The sequence below is a fragment of the Trachemys scripta genome, chromosome 3, assembly GCF_013100865.1.
Source record: "Trachemys scripta elegans isolate TJP31775 chromosome 3, CAS_Tse_1.0, whole genome shotgun sequence".
Taxonomy (NCBI): Eukaryota; Metazoa; Chordata; order Testudines; family Emydidae; genus Trachemys; species Trachemys scripta.
Window position 1 is genome coordinate 17427270 of NC_048300.1, and position 16102 is coordinate 17443371.

At 40.0% G+C, this 16102-nt stretch overlaps 1 protein-coding gene across 2 annotated transcripts in view; it reads right to left on the minus strand.

Moving 5' to 3' along the window:
- SPRED2 (sprouty related EVH1 domain containing 2) overlaps nucleotides 1–16102 on the minus strand; it is an 88030-nt gene that overhangs the window by 16047 nt on the left and 55881 nt on the right. For both annotated transcript variants that reach the window (XM_034764229.1, XM_034764228.1), the window contains exons 2-4: nucleotides 12800–12977; nucleotides 11657–11825; nucleotides 8554–8618 (exon numbers count right to left, since the gene is read on the minus strand). In XM_034764229.1, the coding sequence (XP_034620120.1) occupies nucleotides 8554–8618; nucleotides 11657–11825; nucleotides 12800–12977 (412 nt within the window). The remainder of the gene's footprint in view (nucleotides 1–8553; nucleotides 8619–11656; nucleotides 11826–12799; nucleotides 12978–16102) is intronic.

Below are 16102 nucleotides of genomic sequence, written 5' to 3' on the forward strand. Positions count from 1 at the left end.
AATTTCCCTTGCTGCAGATCAAAAGCGATTATTTCCAGTCCTTCTTCAATGGACACGGAGAACAATTGAACATTGGCCTCTTTATTACTGCCCTTAATATATTTGATAACTGTTAGCAGGTTCTCTCAGTCTTCTTTTCTCAAGGCTAAACATGCCTTTATAAAAAAAAAACAAAAAAAACAAAAAAAACCCCCAACAACTTTTCCTCACAGGTCCTCTACTCTCTGAGCAGAGCAGAACAATATATCTCCCCTGTCTTAGGGTACATCTTCAGTACCCGCCGTATCGGCGGGTAGCGATCGATATATCGCGTCTCGTTAAGACGCGATATATCGATCCCCGAACATGCTCACTGTCGACTCTGGAACTCCACCAGAGCGAGTGGCAGTAGCGCAGTCGATGGGGGAGCCGTGGCCATCGATCCCGCGCCGTCTGGACCCCAGGTAATTCGATCCAAGATGCTTCAGCTATTCGCGTAGCTGAAGTTGCGTATCTTGGATCGATCCCCCCCCCAGTGTAGACCAGCCCTTACATAGGATACTCCTGTTGATAATACACTCTGGTATATTAGCTTTTGATGCAAATGCACCATATTATCGGGTCATATTCAACGTGTAATCCACTATAACCCCCAAGATAGAGGAGAACAAGAAATATCAAGTTGTAAGTTCTGTATATTCAGCACTTATTCATCCACCCACAAATCTTAATATTCTCTTGTATCTCTTTGCCACAATTGTATAATTCAAGAGGATTCCATTAGAGGTAATGCCAGGAAGCAGTGTCAAAACACAAGACATCTTAGTATCAATGGAAGGAAAAGAATTATCACTAAACTGAGGATAATACATGTACATGAGACTCATTATGAGGATGTAAACCTCAGTGGTCAGTCTGTTGGAACAAATAAAGACAGATATCTGGAAGCAGCGATGAGGCAGGAAGGATGAGAATTGTACTAAGATACAGGAACATTTGGCCAGTGTAAGTTTGGCATTCAAGTGCTGGATTCTGATGCTCAGTAATAAGTTTTGTTTAATGCAAAATACCTAAGTACCAAAAAAAAAATTGTATCTACTTCTAAGTCTTTCATTTTTGTTCTTTTGATAAAGCAAGGGTTTTTTTTTTTGTTTTGTTTTTTTGTTTCTGAAGGAGGATTTGGGGAGGGGATCAGGTTCACTTTTCTCAGCTGGTATTTTCGACCCAAACGGAACAGCTGTGGTTTGCATGCGAGCCCAAAAGCAGACCTCAGAGGATGTGGGTGGGAGTGCTGAGCCCACAGTCATACGTACAGAACAGTAACAGGAACTAGGAGCAGCAGCTACGGTTGGTTGCTGAGCAGCAGGAAGAATATAGGCAACGTATTGCCTGATTTCACTGCTGTGGCTTTTCCCTGAACTCTGCCCAGCCTATAGAAAAGTCAAGGTGGGTAGTGGAACCTATCTAGTTCTCTTGTCCTTTGCACTGCCCTGTAAAGAAGCACTTTTCCTTTCTGCCACTATGTCATAGCCCTGTGAAGGGAAGCCACAACCTGCGGCTACTGCTCAAATTCCTGTCCAAACCAATGCAGGAGTTGGTGCGGACGGAAGAATCCTACCACTCCGGGCCTGTCTCCACCCTTCAACATTGTCCACAGAGAGTCCCTTTCCCCAGGGCAGACTACATTGTTTTCAGACAAAAAAAAAAAAAATCTATATTCCAAATTTAAATACAACTTAAAAAAATATCCTGTGGCCAGTAACAAATTCTTGAATGAGTTTCTAAGGATTATCTCTTTTTAAAAAATGGCAGTGGTTCTTTACAGGAACTAGCTGAGTGTGAACTGACATGCTAGCAAGAAAAATCAGATTTAGTGCATATTCAACTTACATAAATCTTATGAATTTTAATACTGGTGCCTGAGCGCACTTGAGACCCACATGGGAGATGAAAGTAGGGGAAAGGTTTCATGGCAAGGCAGTGGGACAAGATGTGTTTTTTAAATTATAAAACAATAAGAGATGCAAAAAAAAAAAAAATAGGCTGCAGTGTTAACATTTGACATAATCTGTAATGACATGGAAGGTAATTGGGTCTGAGACCTGAACGGTTGTTAGCAGCAGCCAAACCACATGACAAACACCCAACAACCTCTCAATTTTTTCCACGGGCTATGGGAATTTGTGATTATACATGAATATTGAGAAAATGCAAGAGAAAAAAAGCTCGTATCCAGAATGATCCATCTCAACTGAATGTTCAGTATACTAAGTGCAAGATCCAATGTATTCCACAGCAGGCTGGACCTACGTTCTAGAACAAGGATTCTATCTGAAGTAGTTGTATGTTCCCCAACTCACTCCTTCACCACAGTATCTGAGCACCTCACAGTCTTAAAATGTATTTATCCTCACAAGTCCCCTGTGAGCCAGGGGAATACTCTGATCCCCGTTTTACAGATCGAGAACTAAGGCACAAAGACTTGCCTACAATCCCGCAAGAAGTCCGTGTGGGAGCAGGGAATTGAACCCAGCTGTCTAGAGTTCTAGGCCAGCAGTATAACTAGGGCTCTACCAAATTCATGGTCCGTTTTGGTCAATTTCAGAGTCATAGGATTTTAAAAATAGTAAATTTCATGATCTCAGCTATTTAAACCTCAAATTTCACAGTGTTGTAATTGCAGGGGTCCTGACCCAAAAAGGAGTGAGAGAGAGAGAGAGGGGGGGGGGGGGGGGAGTTGCAGTATTGCTACCCTTACTTTTGTGAGCTGCTGGCGGTGGCAGTGCCTTCAGAGCTGGGCAGCTGGAAAGTGGCAGCTACCGGCCAGGAGCCCAGCTCTGAAGGCAGATCTGCCGCCAGCAGCAGGGCAGACGTAAGGATGGCATGGTATGGTATTGAGTATCAGGGGGTAGCCGTGTTAGTCTGTATCTTCAAAAACAAGGAGGAGTCTGGTGGCACCTTAAAGACTAACAGATTTAAATCTGTCAGTCTTTAAGGTGCCACCAGACTCCTTCTTGTTATGGTATGGTATTGCCACCCTTACTTCTGCGCTGCTGCCTGCAGAGCTGGGACCTCAGGCAGCAGCCACCGCTCTCCGGCCACCCAGCTCTGAAGTAAGCACAGAAATAAGGGTGGCAATACCACAACCCCCCTAAAATAACCTTGTGACCCTCCTTGAACTCCCTTTTGGGTCAGGACCCCCACTTTGAGAAATGCTGGTCTCCCCAGTGAAATCTGTAAGAAGCACACAAAAGACCAGATTTCATAGTCCGCAACGCGTTTTTCGTGGCCATGAACTTGGTAGGGCCCTAAGTATAACCCCCATCCTTCCTCTCTAGATTATAGATTCTGCAGCACTCTGGTGTAGCAGATTGGAGATTCTTCAGCAGTTTCATTTAAACTGAGAGGTTTTGATTAAATATTAAAATAGCCAGTACTGTAGCATGTGTTACAATTTGATACCAAAGTACCTATTTTACATTGACATATTAATAACTGAATGTGGGAGGGGGGAGAAAAGAGAGAAAGATTTTTGCATTTACAAAACAGAACTACATTGAGGAAGTTGTCAAGGGGAAAGCTAGAGAGTTTTTTGCCACTGGGTCCACTTCTGGCACGCAGAAAGGCTATTTGGATTTATATGATACACAGATCAGACCAATGTTTCTGCTAAGATTGTCAACAGGTTTCAGAATTAACAGCCACTAATTTATTTCAGTGGGCTGTTTACACTGCTCAGAGCTATTGCTTCACGCACTCTGCAGACTCAGGAAGACAACACCCCATCGTTCAGTGGACTAAGTTCTCGTTTTTCAGCTGATAATCATATGGGAGAAAACCTTTTTTTTTTTATTTTAAATTTTTAAGAAAGTGAAAGCTTAGATTTTGAAAAATAATTCTCCAGCAAGGGGTGGAGGATTCAGCTGTAAATTCTGTGGTTGCAGAAGCACAGAATACATTGTGTCCTGAAGTATAAGTGCTACTTCCGAATTGAAGAACATTTAATTGAGGAAGGCAGTCTGCATGCAGACTGGATTAGTGGAGGCAAACAGAACAATCCCAGATCCTTGGAAAGACAGTGCTCCCCCAGTGGAAACAGAATGGATGGCTAGCCTTACTCAGATTACATCTCTTGAGAGGAAACTTTATAATACACAGGGACATGTGAAATTTATTTGCAAACATATGGAAAACATTTATGGATTCTAGTGAGGGTCTGGAATTAAAGTAATACTACTATATACTGTTGAACCTAAATGAAGGTTTCATCTTTAAAACAAGCATTTTACCTGCAAGCCAGTCATTTGTTTATGTAGTCTTCAGGGTGGTTTGTTTTCTGTTTAGGTATGGCTTTGGCTTTCAATGCGGGAGGGAAAATGTATGAAATAATTATAGGCCTAATTCCCTCATCCCCACCCCCTCCGCTTACTTCCAGGCATATTATTTACTACTACACATAGTCCCACTGAAGTCAACAGAACTAAGCATACAAAAGCACTATATCCTGTGGTATCCACTGGAAGGATCAGGCTTTGGTGCCTATCTATACTAGGGATTTTGCACTGATATAATTACACTGGTAATTTAAACTGTCAATGTAGACACACCTCAAACTGGAGTAAGCCACACTGGTGCAACTCTGTTTTACACCAGAGTACTGCATCTAGACTGGGCTTTTGCATGCATATAGCTATATTGATACAAATATCCCCAGTATATACAGGTCCTTAGACTGAACAGATTATGGTTGGGATTTTCAAAAGTGCTTAAGTGACTTTGTGCTCTCACATCATCTGAGCACTTTTGAAAATCTCACCATAGGTATGCTTTTTAAGTTGTTACTGTTTTATCAAATATATAAGTACACTAAGAAGAAAAGTAATGCATCTTCATCTTGAAGCACAGTGGAAACCAAACTCAAATGGCAGCAGCACTACTGTTAAGAATACTTCTGCAGTGGTTGAAAAAACAGGTGCACGGGAGTTTAAGAGGCACGTAAGAGAACGTTGATGACGTCCTACTAGTGCACACAACAAAGGTAATTTTTCTTCATTGTCTTTCAGTTTTAAAGGACTAAACAGTAAGCACATAAATAAATAAAAATAAAAAATCCTAACCAAAACACAATTTTGGGGCCTGAGAAGGTCCCCTCACTCTACCATCATAAATCCCGGCTCCCTAATGACATGAGCTATAAATTAACAGTCCCAAACCTCTTAAAGATACTGGAAAGGGAAAGGTCTTTTACTTGAGGTCTTTTATTAACTTGGACAACCAAAGAGGACATCTTGACACCAACACTCATTGACTATTGGAGCAATATCATAAACTGTGAACGGATGGCTTAAATGGTGGCAGAGTAGCCAATCATCTGATACAAATGCTTTCCTGCTTTACAAGTACAGTAAAAGCTGTTTTATCCAGAACTTCACCAACCAGAAAGCTCTGTAATCTGGCATTTCTGATCTTGATTGAAATACTGGTATATAGTCCGGTGCGGGGTTCCAGATCCAGGGGACAGGAGGTGGGGGGGCGCTCACCTCTGGCAGCTCCCCGCAAGCGGCGACCTGTCCCAGCTACTCCTAGGCAGGTGGCTCCGCACGCTTCCCCTGCCCTACCCCGAGCACTAGATCTGCAGCTCCCATTGGCTGGGAACTACGGCCAATGGAAGCCGCGGGGGTGGCGCCTGTGAGTGGAGGCTGTGTGCGGAGCCGCCTTCTGCGCCTCCGCATAGGAGCGGCTGAGACAGGTTGCTGCTTGCGGGGAACCGCCCGAAGTGAGCGCCCCCCAGATCCAGCACCCTGCACCCTCTCCTGTGCCCCAACCTGCTACCCTGAGCCCCCTCCCACACCCTAACTCCCTCCCTCTTAGTTAACCGTCATGTTTCACTTACCGGCACCTCCCATTCCCCCAACATGCTGGATAAAACAGCTTTTACTGTACTATGGATTACATGAGATTCAACGTTATGGTCAACTGAGTGGCACAAAAACAGCCTTCTGGAGACTATCAACAGCTATAAAAGACAATCCAAAGCATAGCCACCTACAGCTAGTGAAAAATGGCCCTGGTCCTTGGAAACCCAAAGACCTAGCAACCTTACTTTTAGTACATAAATCAACACTATCTTCTTGAGATAGCTGCCAGACAAATTGCAACAGAAGAACCTGAGGCATAAACTTCCACCATTCATCTTAAGTGGATGCTGATCACAATTAAGTTTTGACTACTTGCATGCTAACATTATCCATAAACGTAGCCTGAAGTACACCACGTAGCTTGAATGTTTCAAGTGTAATTATGTGAAAGAGGTGAATCTTGGGTCCCGCCTGCCAACAAGTCTGAAGGTGCACACGAATAACCCATCACTGTAGTAATAATATGTGTACAGATACCTAATATATGTATACCTCATTGGGGGTCAAATGGGAAAAAAATAGTTTATTTTTCAGTTCTGGCTTTGAACACTGAATGTTAGATTGATGGTATATTTAAAGTAGCTGGTGCACAATTTATCCAGCTTTCCTAACACAAACATTAAACTACAGTACTTCCAACATCTGTTCCTATATAAAAACCAAAGCATCCCAACTTTCTATTCACCTAGAATCTAGACATGGGCCCAAACCTAAATATTATGGACAAAACCATGGGAATTTTCAGGCCTCAGTTACTTGCATTGATCCATCTGGTCCCTCGACAAATTGGACTGATTTTAGGAAGAACTTAACTATCCTTAACTATTTTCTGTATTTCCTTTTAAAGCACTTAAAGAGAAATGTAAATGGAATGTTGATTTGGCAGCTTCAACATCTCTAATGGGGCTAACAAAGCTGACCTGTACGCATGACAAGTTTTGAGTACCTCTACTTTACAACAAACACTCAAAAGCAATACACAAGCCTGAAGATCTGTATGCATTTCAAATGGCACCAGAGCATTGTTTTCAAGGATCTTGTAACTTTTGGATAAATACTACAAAACAGTAAAGCACTCTGGCTCCAATGAGGCCTCACCCTCTCCCATCTCGGATTCTATAAATCACTTCTGGCAGGTAGCTGGGAAGCAGCTGCTAATGATAGTTTTGCTCTGGAGCACAGGAAGTCACCTTTTAACCCTGCCTGCTGTTGTTTGTCTCTTAGAACTGTGACAAAAGAACAGATGTGAACAACATGCCAACTGTCAAGAGGATCTGGTCAAAACACTACAGGAAACCTGTCCAGACCCACACCATGCTGATCTAATGGAAGCTCAGCTAAATTCATCTTGAGCTACCTTTCAGCTTTTGGGCTCTCCCCTCCCCCACTCCCATCCCCTCGCCTGACATTCACAGGATTTAACTGAATGTTTCCTGCTCCATTTCCTCCCTCCATTATCCTAGATGTGTAGAAAAGCACATTTTTGAAATGAGAAATAAATGAAATATTTTCAAATTTTCACAGCAATGAAATGCAGTATTAAAGTATATTTATTACTTCTACTTTGTACTCGGCTAGCTTGATTATCACTTCAAAAGTTTTTTTTTTTTTTTCTCTTAATTAATTGGCCTCTCAGAGTTGGTAAAACAACTCCCACCTGTTTATGCTCTCTGTATGTGTGTATATATATCTCCTCATTATATGTTCCATTCTATATGCATCCGAAGAAGTGGGCTGTAGTCCACGAAAGCTTATGCTCTAATAAATTTGTTAGTCTCTAAGGTGCCACAAGTACTCCTGTTCTTTTTACTTCTACTTTGGATTCTGAAGATATCCACCTTTAACCCTCTGCTTTCTCCAGTGTTTTTCAACCAACAGTTCATTTACAAGGTAAAGAAGGTGGGTATGCGCATTACTGGAGCTGAGCAAATAATTTGATTAATTTAGCTTTTTTCTGTCCATGGAATAATATCCATGACCAGACTGAAATTTCATTTGATATATTCATTCAACCTTTTAAGCTTATGGATGGGACAGGGACACGGTCTTTTAGGAAAGCTCCAGACACATTTTAGATGCTACTATAAAATAAAATGAGAAACAAACAACAAATAATAATGAATGGCTGACTTTCTGCTGTTATGTAGTTGCTATTGGTCAGGTAAGTCACAAGATCTAGTTTGCTCCCCATTTTGAATAAGCTTGGATGGACTTCTTACGTTAATGCTTGCACAAGCAAAATTAAAATTCAGCTTTCATGAATAACCACAAACATGACAAACTTGATTTCCATAAACATGTCAGTAACACTCAATGTCTCTAAAACTAGCAGACAGATAACACAAAGGGGGCGTGAACTCCACCAAAGCCAAGTCATTTGAAAATTAAATTAAACATATATTTTATTTTTTTTGGCATTATCTACTTAGCTCTATGACACTATGAACATTGGCTCTATATTGTGATACTACAGTGATGACAATGGGAGGACTTTAGAAGGCTGAATCTTCTTTTGGGCCATGGAAGGCAGAAGACGAACAGAGAAATATCAATTACAGACACTAAAGAAAATCATGATGATGAAAAAAGGAGCATTCAAAATTGATCAAGTGAACCACAGTGCAAAAGAGAACAATTTCAAACTAACTTTACTTACTGTGAAGACATCATCATCACCAATCTCAGCCTCATTGTGGATCGTTGAAGAGGAAGTAGTAGATCCTAGAAAAACATTAAAATATATGACATTTCTAAACATCAGATTTTTTTTAAATTAAAAATTGGTGGATTTTATTTGGATTTTGACCACTGGGATTATCATGGACAATTACATTCTCCAGATAAACTACACTGACATAATAAACTTATGAAGTGAGAAAGTGGTACCAAATTAACAAGAAAAATATATCTATTGCTAAGTAGGTTAGAAAGGTGACAACCAGAAAGAGTTCCTTGAACTGATATTGTATGACTGTCTGTACTATTAGATCACAGTAGAATAATGATAAGCACTTATAATTATATAATATTTTCATTTTCAAAATGTGACAAAAGTATAACAAATGAACATCTAGGGCCAGATCCTCCACTAATGTAAATCAATGAAGCTACACTGAATTACATCAAGCTAAGGATCTGACCTCTGAAGTCAGAAAACTTATTGTTTTTTACTAAAAAAACGAAATATACAAAAAAGCTCAACCAGAAAGGGAGTCAGTCTTTAGAGTTCAGGAAATAACGACCTATTCTGAAGAATTTTTGATTTAAAAGGTATTTGTCAGAGAGCCATCTCTCTCCTTCTCACTTCCCCCCTGTAAACAAAACATGTAAGAGTTGACAGAAGAACGAACAAAAACAGGTAGAAGAATAAATTAATTTGAGGCGGTTTTGATTAACCTTGTGGTAACTATTAGGGTTTAACATGAAATTTGCAAATTTCATCCAAGAATCCTTCCTCCATCTGCTTTAACTTTTTATGCATTTAAAAAGGGACACTGCGGTATTCTCTACATTTGGGGTGGCGGGGTGGAACTCTGTATGTGGTAGGGTGACCAGACAGTAAATGTGAAAAATCGGGACAGGGGGTGGGGGGGTAATAGGAGCCTATATAAGAGAAAGACCCAAAAATCGGGACTGTCTGTATAAAATCGGAACATCTGGTTACCCTAGTATGTGGGTTTTTAATATTCAACCAGAATAATCACCAAACTTGATTGTACCAAAACACTCTCCCTCCCACATCACACACAGTTTTGTTATTGCTTATGAATGCTGAGCTTTAAGTAACTTTTGGGGTTTTTTTTAATTGTTTGTCCTGGGGCAGACAATGAGTTACATTAACTCTGAAAGATTTTAAACATTAATCTTATCTGTGGCATGCTAACTTGAGTTGAGTATTCATGAAGACATGCAGAGTTAAAGGCAAAATTTTCACCTAATGAGAAATGTGCATACACATTCAGGTTGAAAGCCCAGCCCCCACATCTCCAGAGCTGTGCAACGTCACTAATACCAAACAGAATTTCTGTAGTTCTGATACTTCAAGAAACAAACTAAGGGTTAAGTGTTGCTTCTAAGAATATTTGAATGCAGCAAAGCTTCAAATGTATATGCTTGGTTGTGCTAATCTGACAGATTTCATAGACAGTATTGAGTCACAGTGACTCAAATCCAGAACTTCAATGTATATAAATATATATGAGAACTGGTTATTGGTTTTAATTTGGATAGCCCTATTTGGAAGTTAAGTAAGAGTGCACCCATCAGCATCAGTCTGTTCTGTTAACGTGATAAACAGATGCACTGATTTTGAACAGTAGCTAAAAAATAGCCACACAGCTTTAAATGTATACTTGAATTTTGAATTCTACTCTACTTCAATACATCTTCTGTTAGGAGTTGCTGCCAGGTACAAATGTTCTCAAATACCATTTTAATCACAATTTCCCTTAACTATAGAGTATATACATTACTAATAGAATTGAGCTTCAGTGTGAATTATATTATAGAAGATGCCACATTTAATGCCCCAAAGAGTTTACAGTTTATATGAGACAAACAAGAAAAGGAATACAGTTCAGAAGCATAGGGCCTAATCCTACTCTCATTGATTTCCATGGCGCAGGGTCAAGCACATAATGCATGAATGACCAGTGAGGATTGGATCTCATCTCTTAGTGGATCATCACTGAAAGGTCTGCTGTAACGGGGGGAATTGTATCATGAGGGCAGGAATTCCAAGCATTAGGAATGGCAGAGAAGAATGGAAAAGGAGCAGAGTGAAAAAAGGATGCACACAAAAAGCACTTGGGCATAACGACAGAAATGTAGACTGGGGTGGAGATGTGCAAGACCTTAAAAGGCATGAACGAGGAGTGCCATGTATTTGTGTTGAGACAGCTAAAAATGTTCAAAAATTAAAGATCAAAAATGTAAGAAACTAGATTTTTAAACACAAATATCCTGAACTTAATATTCTGTTAATATTTATATATTTATTCCAGTCATTCAGAAAAAAGATAGCTCTGGCAGCACAACTACCTATATATGAAAAGCCATTTATCAAATAATTGATTAATTATTTTTCACTGAAATGAGAACAAAATAAAGGATAATTTTGAACTGAAGATACATTTTGATTCTCGTTTGATGGCAATATAATGCGAAAAGGAAATGTTTAGAACAACCTCAAAGTATGGACAATTCTTTTTAATTAAAATACAATTTTTGATGGGATAAAAAATATGAAGCCTTTAAACACTACAGTTCTCCAATTAAGTGGAGACTTAACATAATTTTGTCTAAGAAAAAATCCTTATGATTTATTCAAGTCCACATAGGAATTCATACTATAATTTCACAAAGCACAACAAAAACATATAATGAAATAATTTCCAGTGCAGCATTAGCTGCATGTACAGAAAAGGGACCTAAAAGACAAGATGTGAAATACTTTGTTCTTTTGCGAGCTATAGTTAGATCCACAGCTATAAGTTGCATCTTTTCATTTTAGGTCTTGATGGATTAAGCTACATAGGGATTGGAAACTCTGAAGAAATGCCTGAGTTAAATCCTTCCCTCCCCAAGAGGCTACTAATCTAATTCTCTACTGAACAAGAACTAAACTTTATTTTAAAGGCTAATTGGCTGACCGCAGTAAGAAATGTGAGAAATCCATTCAAGTTAGCTTGAGTGAGCCCTGTCTCTGGAACCTCTCCTCTGCAAAGAAACAAACAGAATGCTGATACAAGCTTCAGTACCTTCATTGAGGTCTTCAATTGCTTTCCGCACTCCTCTATCAAATGCTCGTGCATCGGCAGGACTTTGAAAAGTGAGCCCAAACTTCCTGTTGTCAACCTTCCAGTGATGAAATGTAGGATTTGCTTTAGTGTAGACCAAGTCCTTTTTTACAAAGCATTCCAATACCACCTAAAAAGTTTCAGCACAAAAGTAAGGTTACATTTAGACTTGAAGGGCGTGGTTATCACTGTTTTAGTACAGACCAGAATCTCCTGCCCCACAATCTCCCCAACACAAAACAAGCAAGTTATGAATCTGTTACTCTAGTGAGAGAATATCGTTCAATATAAAATCATGTCAAAAGCAGCTGTAAATGAAATAACTTTAAAAAACCCAGCTCTCTTGACAATAAGACAATCTTAAAACTACACTATACTATCCACTTTTATTCAACTAGCTTGTTTTCAAACACCTATTATAAGCATGTACCAAACCAATTTCAAAAAGAGTTGGATTTTTAAGCTTTTCCATTTTATAATTGGGTATCCTAGAAGCAACAAGAAAAACTAACCAACAGGGAATTAAAACAACAGGGGTTTTTTTAAACTTCCAATTTATATTTGAATATAAGTTTTATTCATTTTATTTTGTGCAATAAAAGAAGTCTTCTAAATAAATAGCTATTGGAAGGAACTGAGCTTGTCAATTCATAAAAAGACAACTTGTCCTCAAATTCTTACTCTATTAGTCCAAACCTTGAATAGCATGCAGCATAAATAATTCATTGCTGTTTTAAAGGCTTGCATTGCATTACTCAGTACAACGTGACTGGCTTCATGAATTCTTTACACTTCAGTTCACTTCTCACATATTCTTATTAGGTCTTAGAAAAATAAATGTGTCAGTTTCATGTTTTAGGAATTAAAGGTGGCCTTTACATATTGCTGTTCAACATGCAATTGCTATCTCAAGGAGATAACATGGCAACCTAAAAAACAGGTCATGATAATTTATTGTTCATTTGAATTAGGGTGGAGTTATTTTGCACAATCCGGCATTGCTTTCAAGATTTTTTTGGTTGGTTTTGAAACTCCTATAAGAATTTGTTGTTTTTGGGTAGCTTTCCTAAGAAAACAGACAAAAGTTGAATTAGGTTCTATTACCAGTTTGTCTTTTTGCCTTTCCCCATGGATTAGAAATCCACTTCTTCCATTGCCCTCTGGGTACATGACCTTGCAGACGCCAACTTTACTGAGACCGCCTCCTTCTTGCGGTAACCATCCCCCACTGGAGTCATCTCGGGTCATAACCACAGCTTTGACTCGCACAATATAGCTGTCACTGTAACGACAACAACAAAATAACTGTGTGAGATCACACATAATCTTACAAGAGTTTAATTTATTGCAATATTTAGAAAGTACAGATCTAGACTCCAGGTACTTGCGCAACAATTTAAAGTTTTATCTGAGGATAGATATAAGTGTTTATAGCAGATGATCTTTACTGCCACAGTCACTATACCAACAGCAGTAATTGCCCAGTCTAATTTCAGGAGCTCAATACACAAACGAAACAACATACCACAATCAAGCCTGAAGCCTTTTACCCCAGCCCATCAGGAAAAGACCCTGAACGGGAGACCAGCCTTGCAGCGTGCCCTGCGGGTCTACAGATGTGGGCTCTATTGGACTACAAAGAGAAGCAAGTTCCAGGGCTGAATACCCCTTGCTGATAAGCATCCTGCCAGCAGTTCCTTCTTGAACAGGGGGAAGGATTCTAGCTCCAGTGTCTCCCATGATCACAACTGCTGAAGTATCACACTGGGAGAGTGGGAACCTGTCAGGTACCAGTGTCCAAAACATGTAGGGCTACCTCCCACCCTGAACACATTAAATTACATTTGGAAACTCATCTGCAGCCAGCATAACATGCTTCCTGAGAGAAAGAATGAACCTTGCAATATCCCACGTAAGCATGCCCTCTGGGCACAGGAACAATTTGCCCAACATTAATCTTTAGGATCACACAAGAACTCTAAGGCAGCTCTGCCTACCCCGTAGGGAACATGGTGTTCCATCAAGATCTCATGGGCAGTGCTGGAAGCAGCTCACAGAGCTAAGAGAATCAGTGCCGATCCCTAACTAGGAGCAGATCAACCAATGCAACTAGCACGATTTCCATACTATACCCAGGCCTGAAACAAGAGTGGAATCAAGGAAATCTGAGGATTTCTGACACTGCTAGCCCTGGTCTCACCATTTAGAAATGTTACTGAAAGCAAAAGGAGAGTGGTCTCATCACCTGAAGAAGAGCGTTCGCTTCGAGAGACACCCATAAATGCATTAGTTTCACCAGTCTCAACTGGCAATCAAAACAAGACTTTCACACATCATGGAAGAGGAGAGTCCAAACAGAAGCTGGCAGAGTTCAGTCCTGCACAAAGGCGTAATTACTACCCCTCCTACCACCAATCTGAGTAAAAAACCCTCTACGTCTAGCATGTGGCCAGTTGTACTGATTGAACCTAAGGATAGTTCTAGGGTAGGAAAATACAGAAGAAGAGGAAACTAATTGCTTGATCTAGTAAGTTTTCAACACACTGTCAAATCAAACAGGCCCAAAAGTTTGTACTAGTAAATGACACAACCTGTTCACACCCCAAAACATACTGTTCATAAAAAGGACTGTAAACCCATGCAGTGTTCCCAAAGATGCCTTTTAAAATAGGCTAGACCTCAACCTGAGGGATGAGGCTTGAAATTTATTTTTTGCAAAAGTTTTGGCATCGGAACAAACTGACAGTATCGCTTTAAACTTGACAAGATCCGGCTAAGGTTAATAGAGAGGCAGCACCATTTGTCCTTATACACGTGGTAAACCTTTTTTTAAAATTTACCAACACACAGTTAATATTTCATTAAAAGTGGTTGCTGTTTGATGTATGACTTGCATTTCTCAAATGCAACCAGGCTTTAATATCTAGTAAGTCACTAACAGTGGTCTTGCTTCTAGCTTAGCTACATGACTCGGAAAACGTTTGTTAAAAATAAATATCCTGTTTATTTCATGTTTTCCTCTCCCTTTAACGGTTTATTTTCCACTTTAAATAACTTCAAAAATATGTTTAAAAATAAGCTTGGCATGTAGTCCAAAATTACCATCGCCCAGAAACCAAACACCCATACTTCATGCTTATTTGCATCCTATGGCTTTTACATACACAATTAAGTCAGTCTGGACACTGGGGAACAGCTGAGAAATTGCATGAGAAACTTTGGTACAATAAAGACTTTCTCTAAACACTAAAGTGAAATTAATGCAATGACTTATTTAAAATAAAAGTCAAAAGGAGGACTTGTTACTTATTAATAAGTAATAATAAGGCTTATTACAGATCAACCACCTGGCTCATTTTGCAGTCCTTTGGTACTGTTATGGTGCGCACTCACCACCAATGTGTCCCCTTGTGTCAGGGTGGGATCCCCTGTACGCCGTCTGCTTGTATGCAACTCGGCGGTAACAAAAGCTCAAACTACTACCCAAAGTCTTTCCAAAAAATCAACCCTTCTTCATCTAGGCTCAGTCTTCAATCTCCCTTCTTGTAACTCCAGACTTCTTTCAGTGCTAGTATTTGAGCACTGCCCCCTCAGACAGAGTCTCCCTGAGGGATCTGTTCTCCTGCAGACTCAGGCCCCTTAACAGGCAACCAAGTCCCTTCAGATGATGAATCCTAAGTGTCCATCACCTGATGCCTCTTAGGCCCACCTCTCTAGCAGAGAAGCAACTAATTACAGCACAGGTGCGACAGATGTAACTCGAACATAAGAACATAAAACGTCCATACTGGGTCAGACCAAAGGTCCCTTTAGCCCAATATCCTGTCTTCCAACAGTGGTCAGTGCCAGGTGCCCCAGAGGGAATGAACAGAACAGGTAATCATCAAGTGATCCATCCCCTGTTGCTCATTCCCAGCTTTTAGCAAACAGAGGCTAGGGACACCGTCCCTGCCCATCCTGGCTAATAACCATTGATGGACCTACCCTCCATGAACTTCTTTTTTGAACCCTGTTATAGTCTTGGCCTTCACAACATCCTCTGACAAGGAGTTCCACAGGTTGACTGTGCACTATGTGAAGAAATACTTTTTTGTTTGCTTTAAACCTGCTGCCTATTAATTTCATTTGGTGACCCCTAGTTCTTGTGTTATGAGAAAGAGTAAATTAACACTTCCTTATTTACTTTTTCGACACCAGTCATGATTTTATAGACCTCTATCGTATCCCCCCCTTAGTCGTCTCTTTTCCAAGCTGAAAAGTCCCAGTCTTATTAATCTCTCCTCATATGGTAGCCATTCCATACTCAAACTAATTGTCTCTTAACCCCTTTCTATCTTGTGATGGGGTTTTGCCCTGTCACAGATATGCTAAAAGCAAATTCCAAGACAGGAGTGAATCTAAAAGACA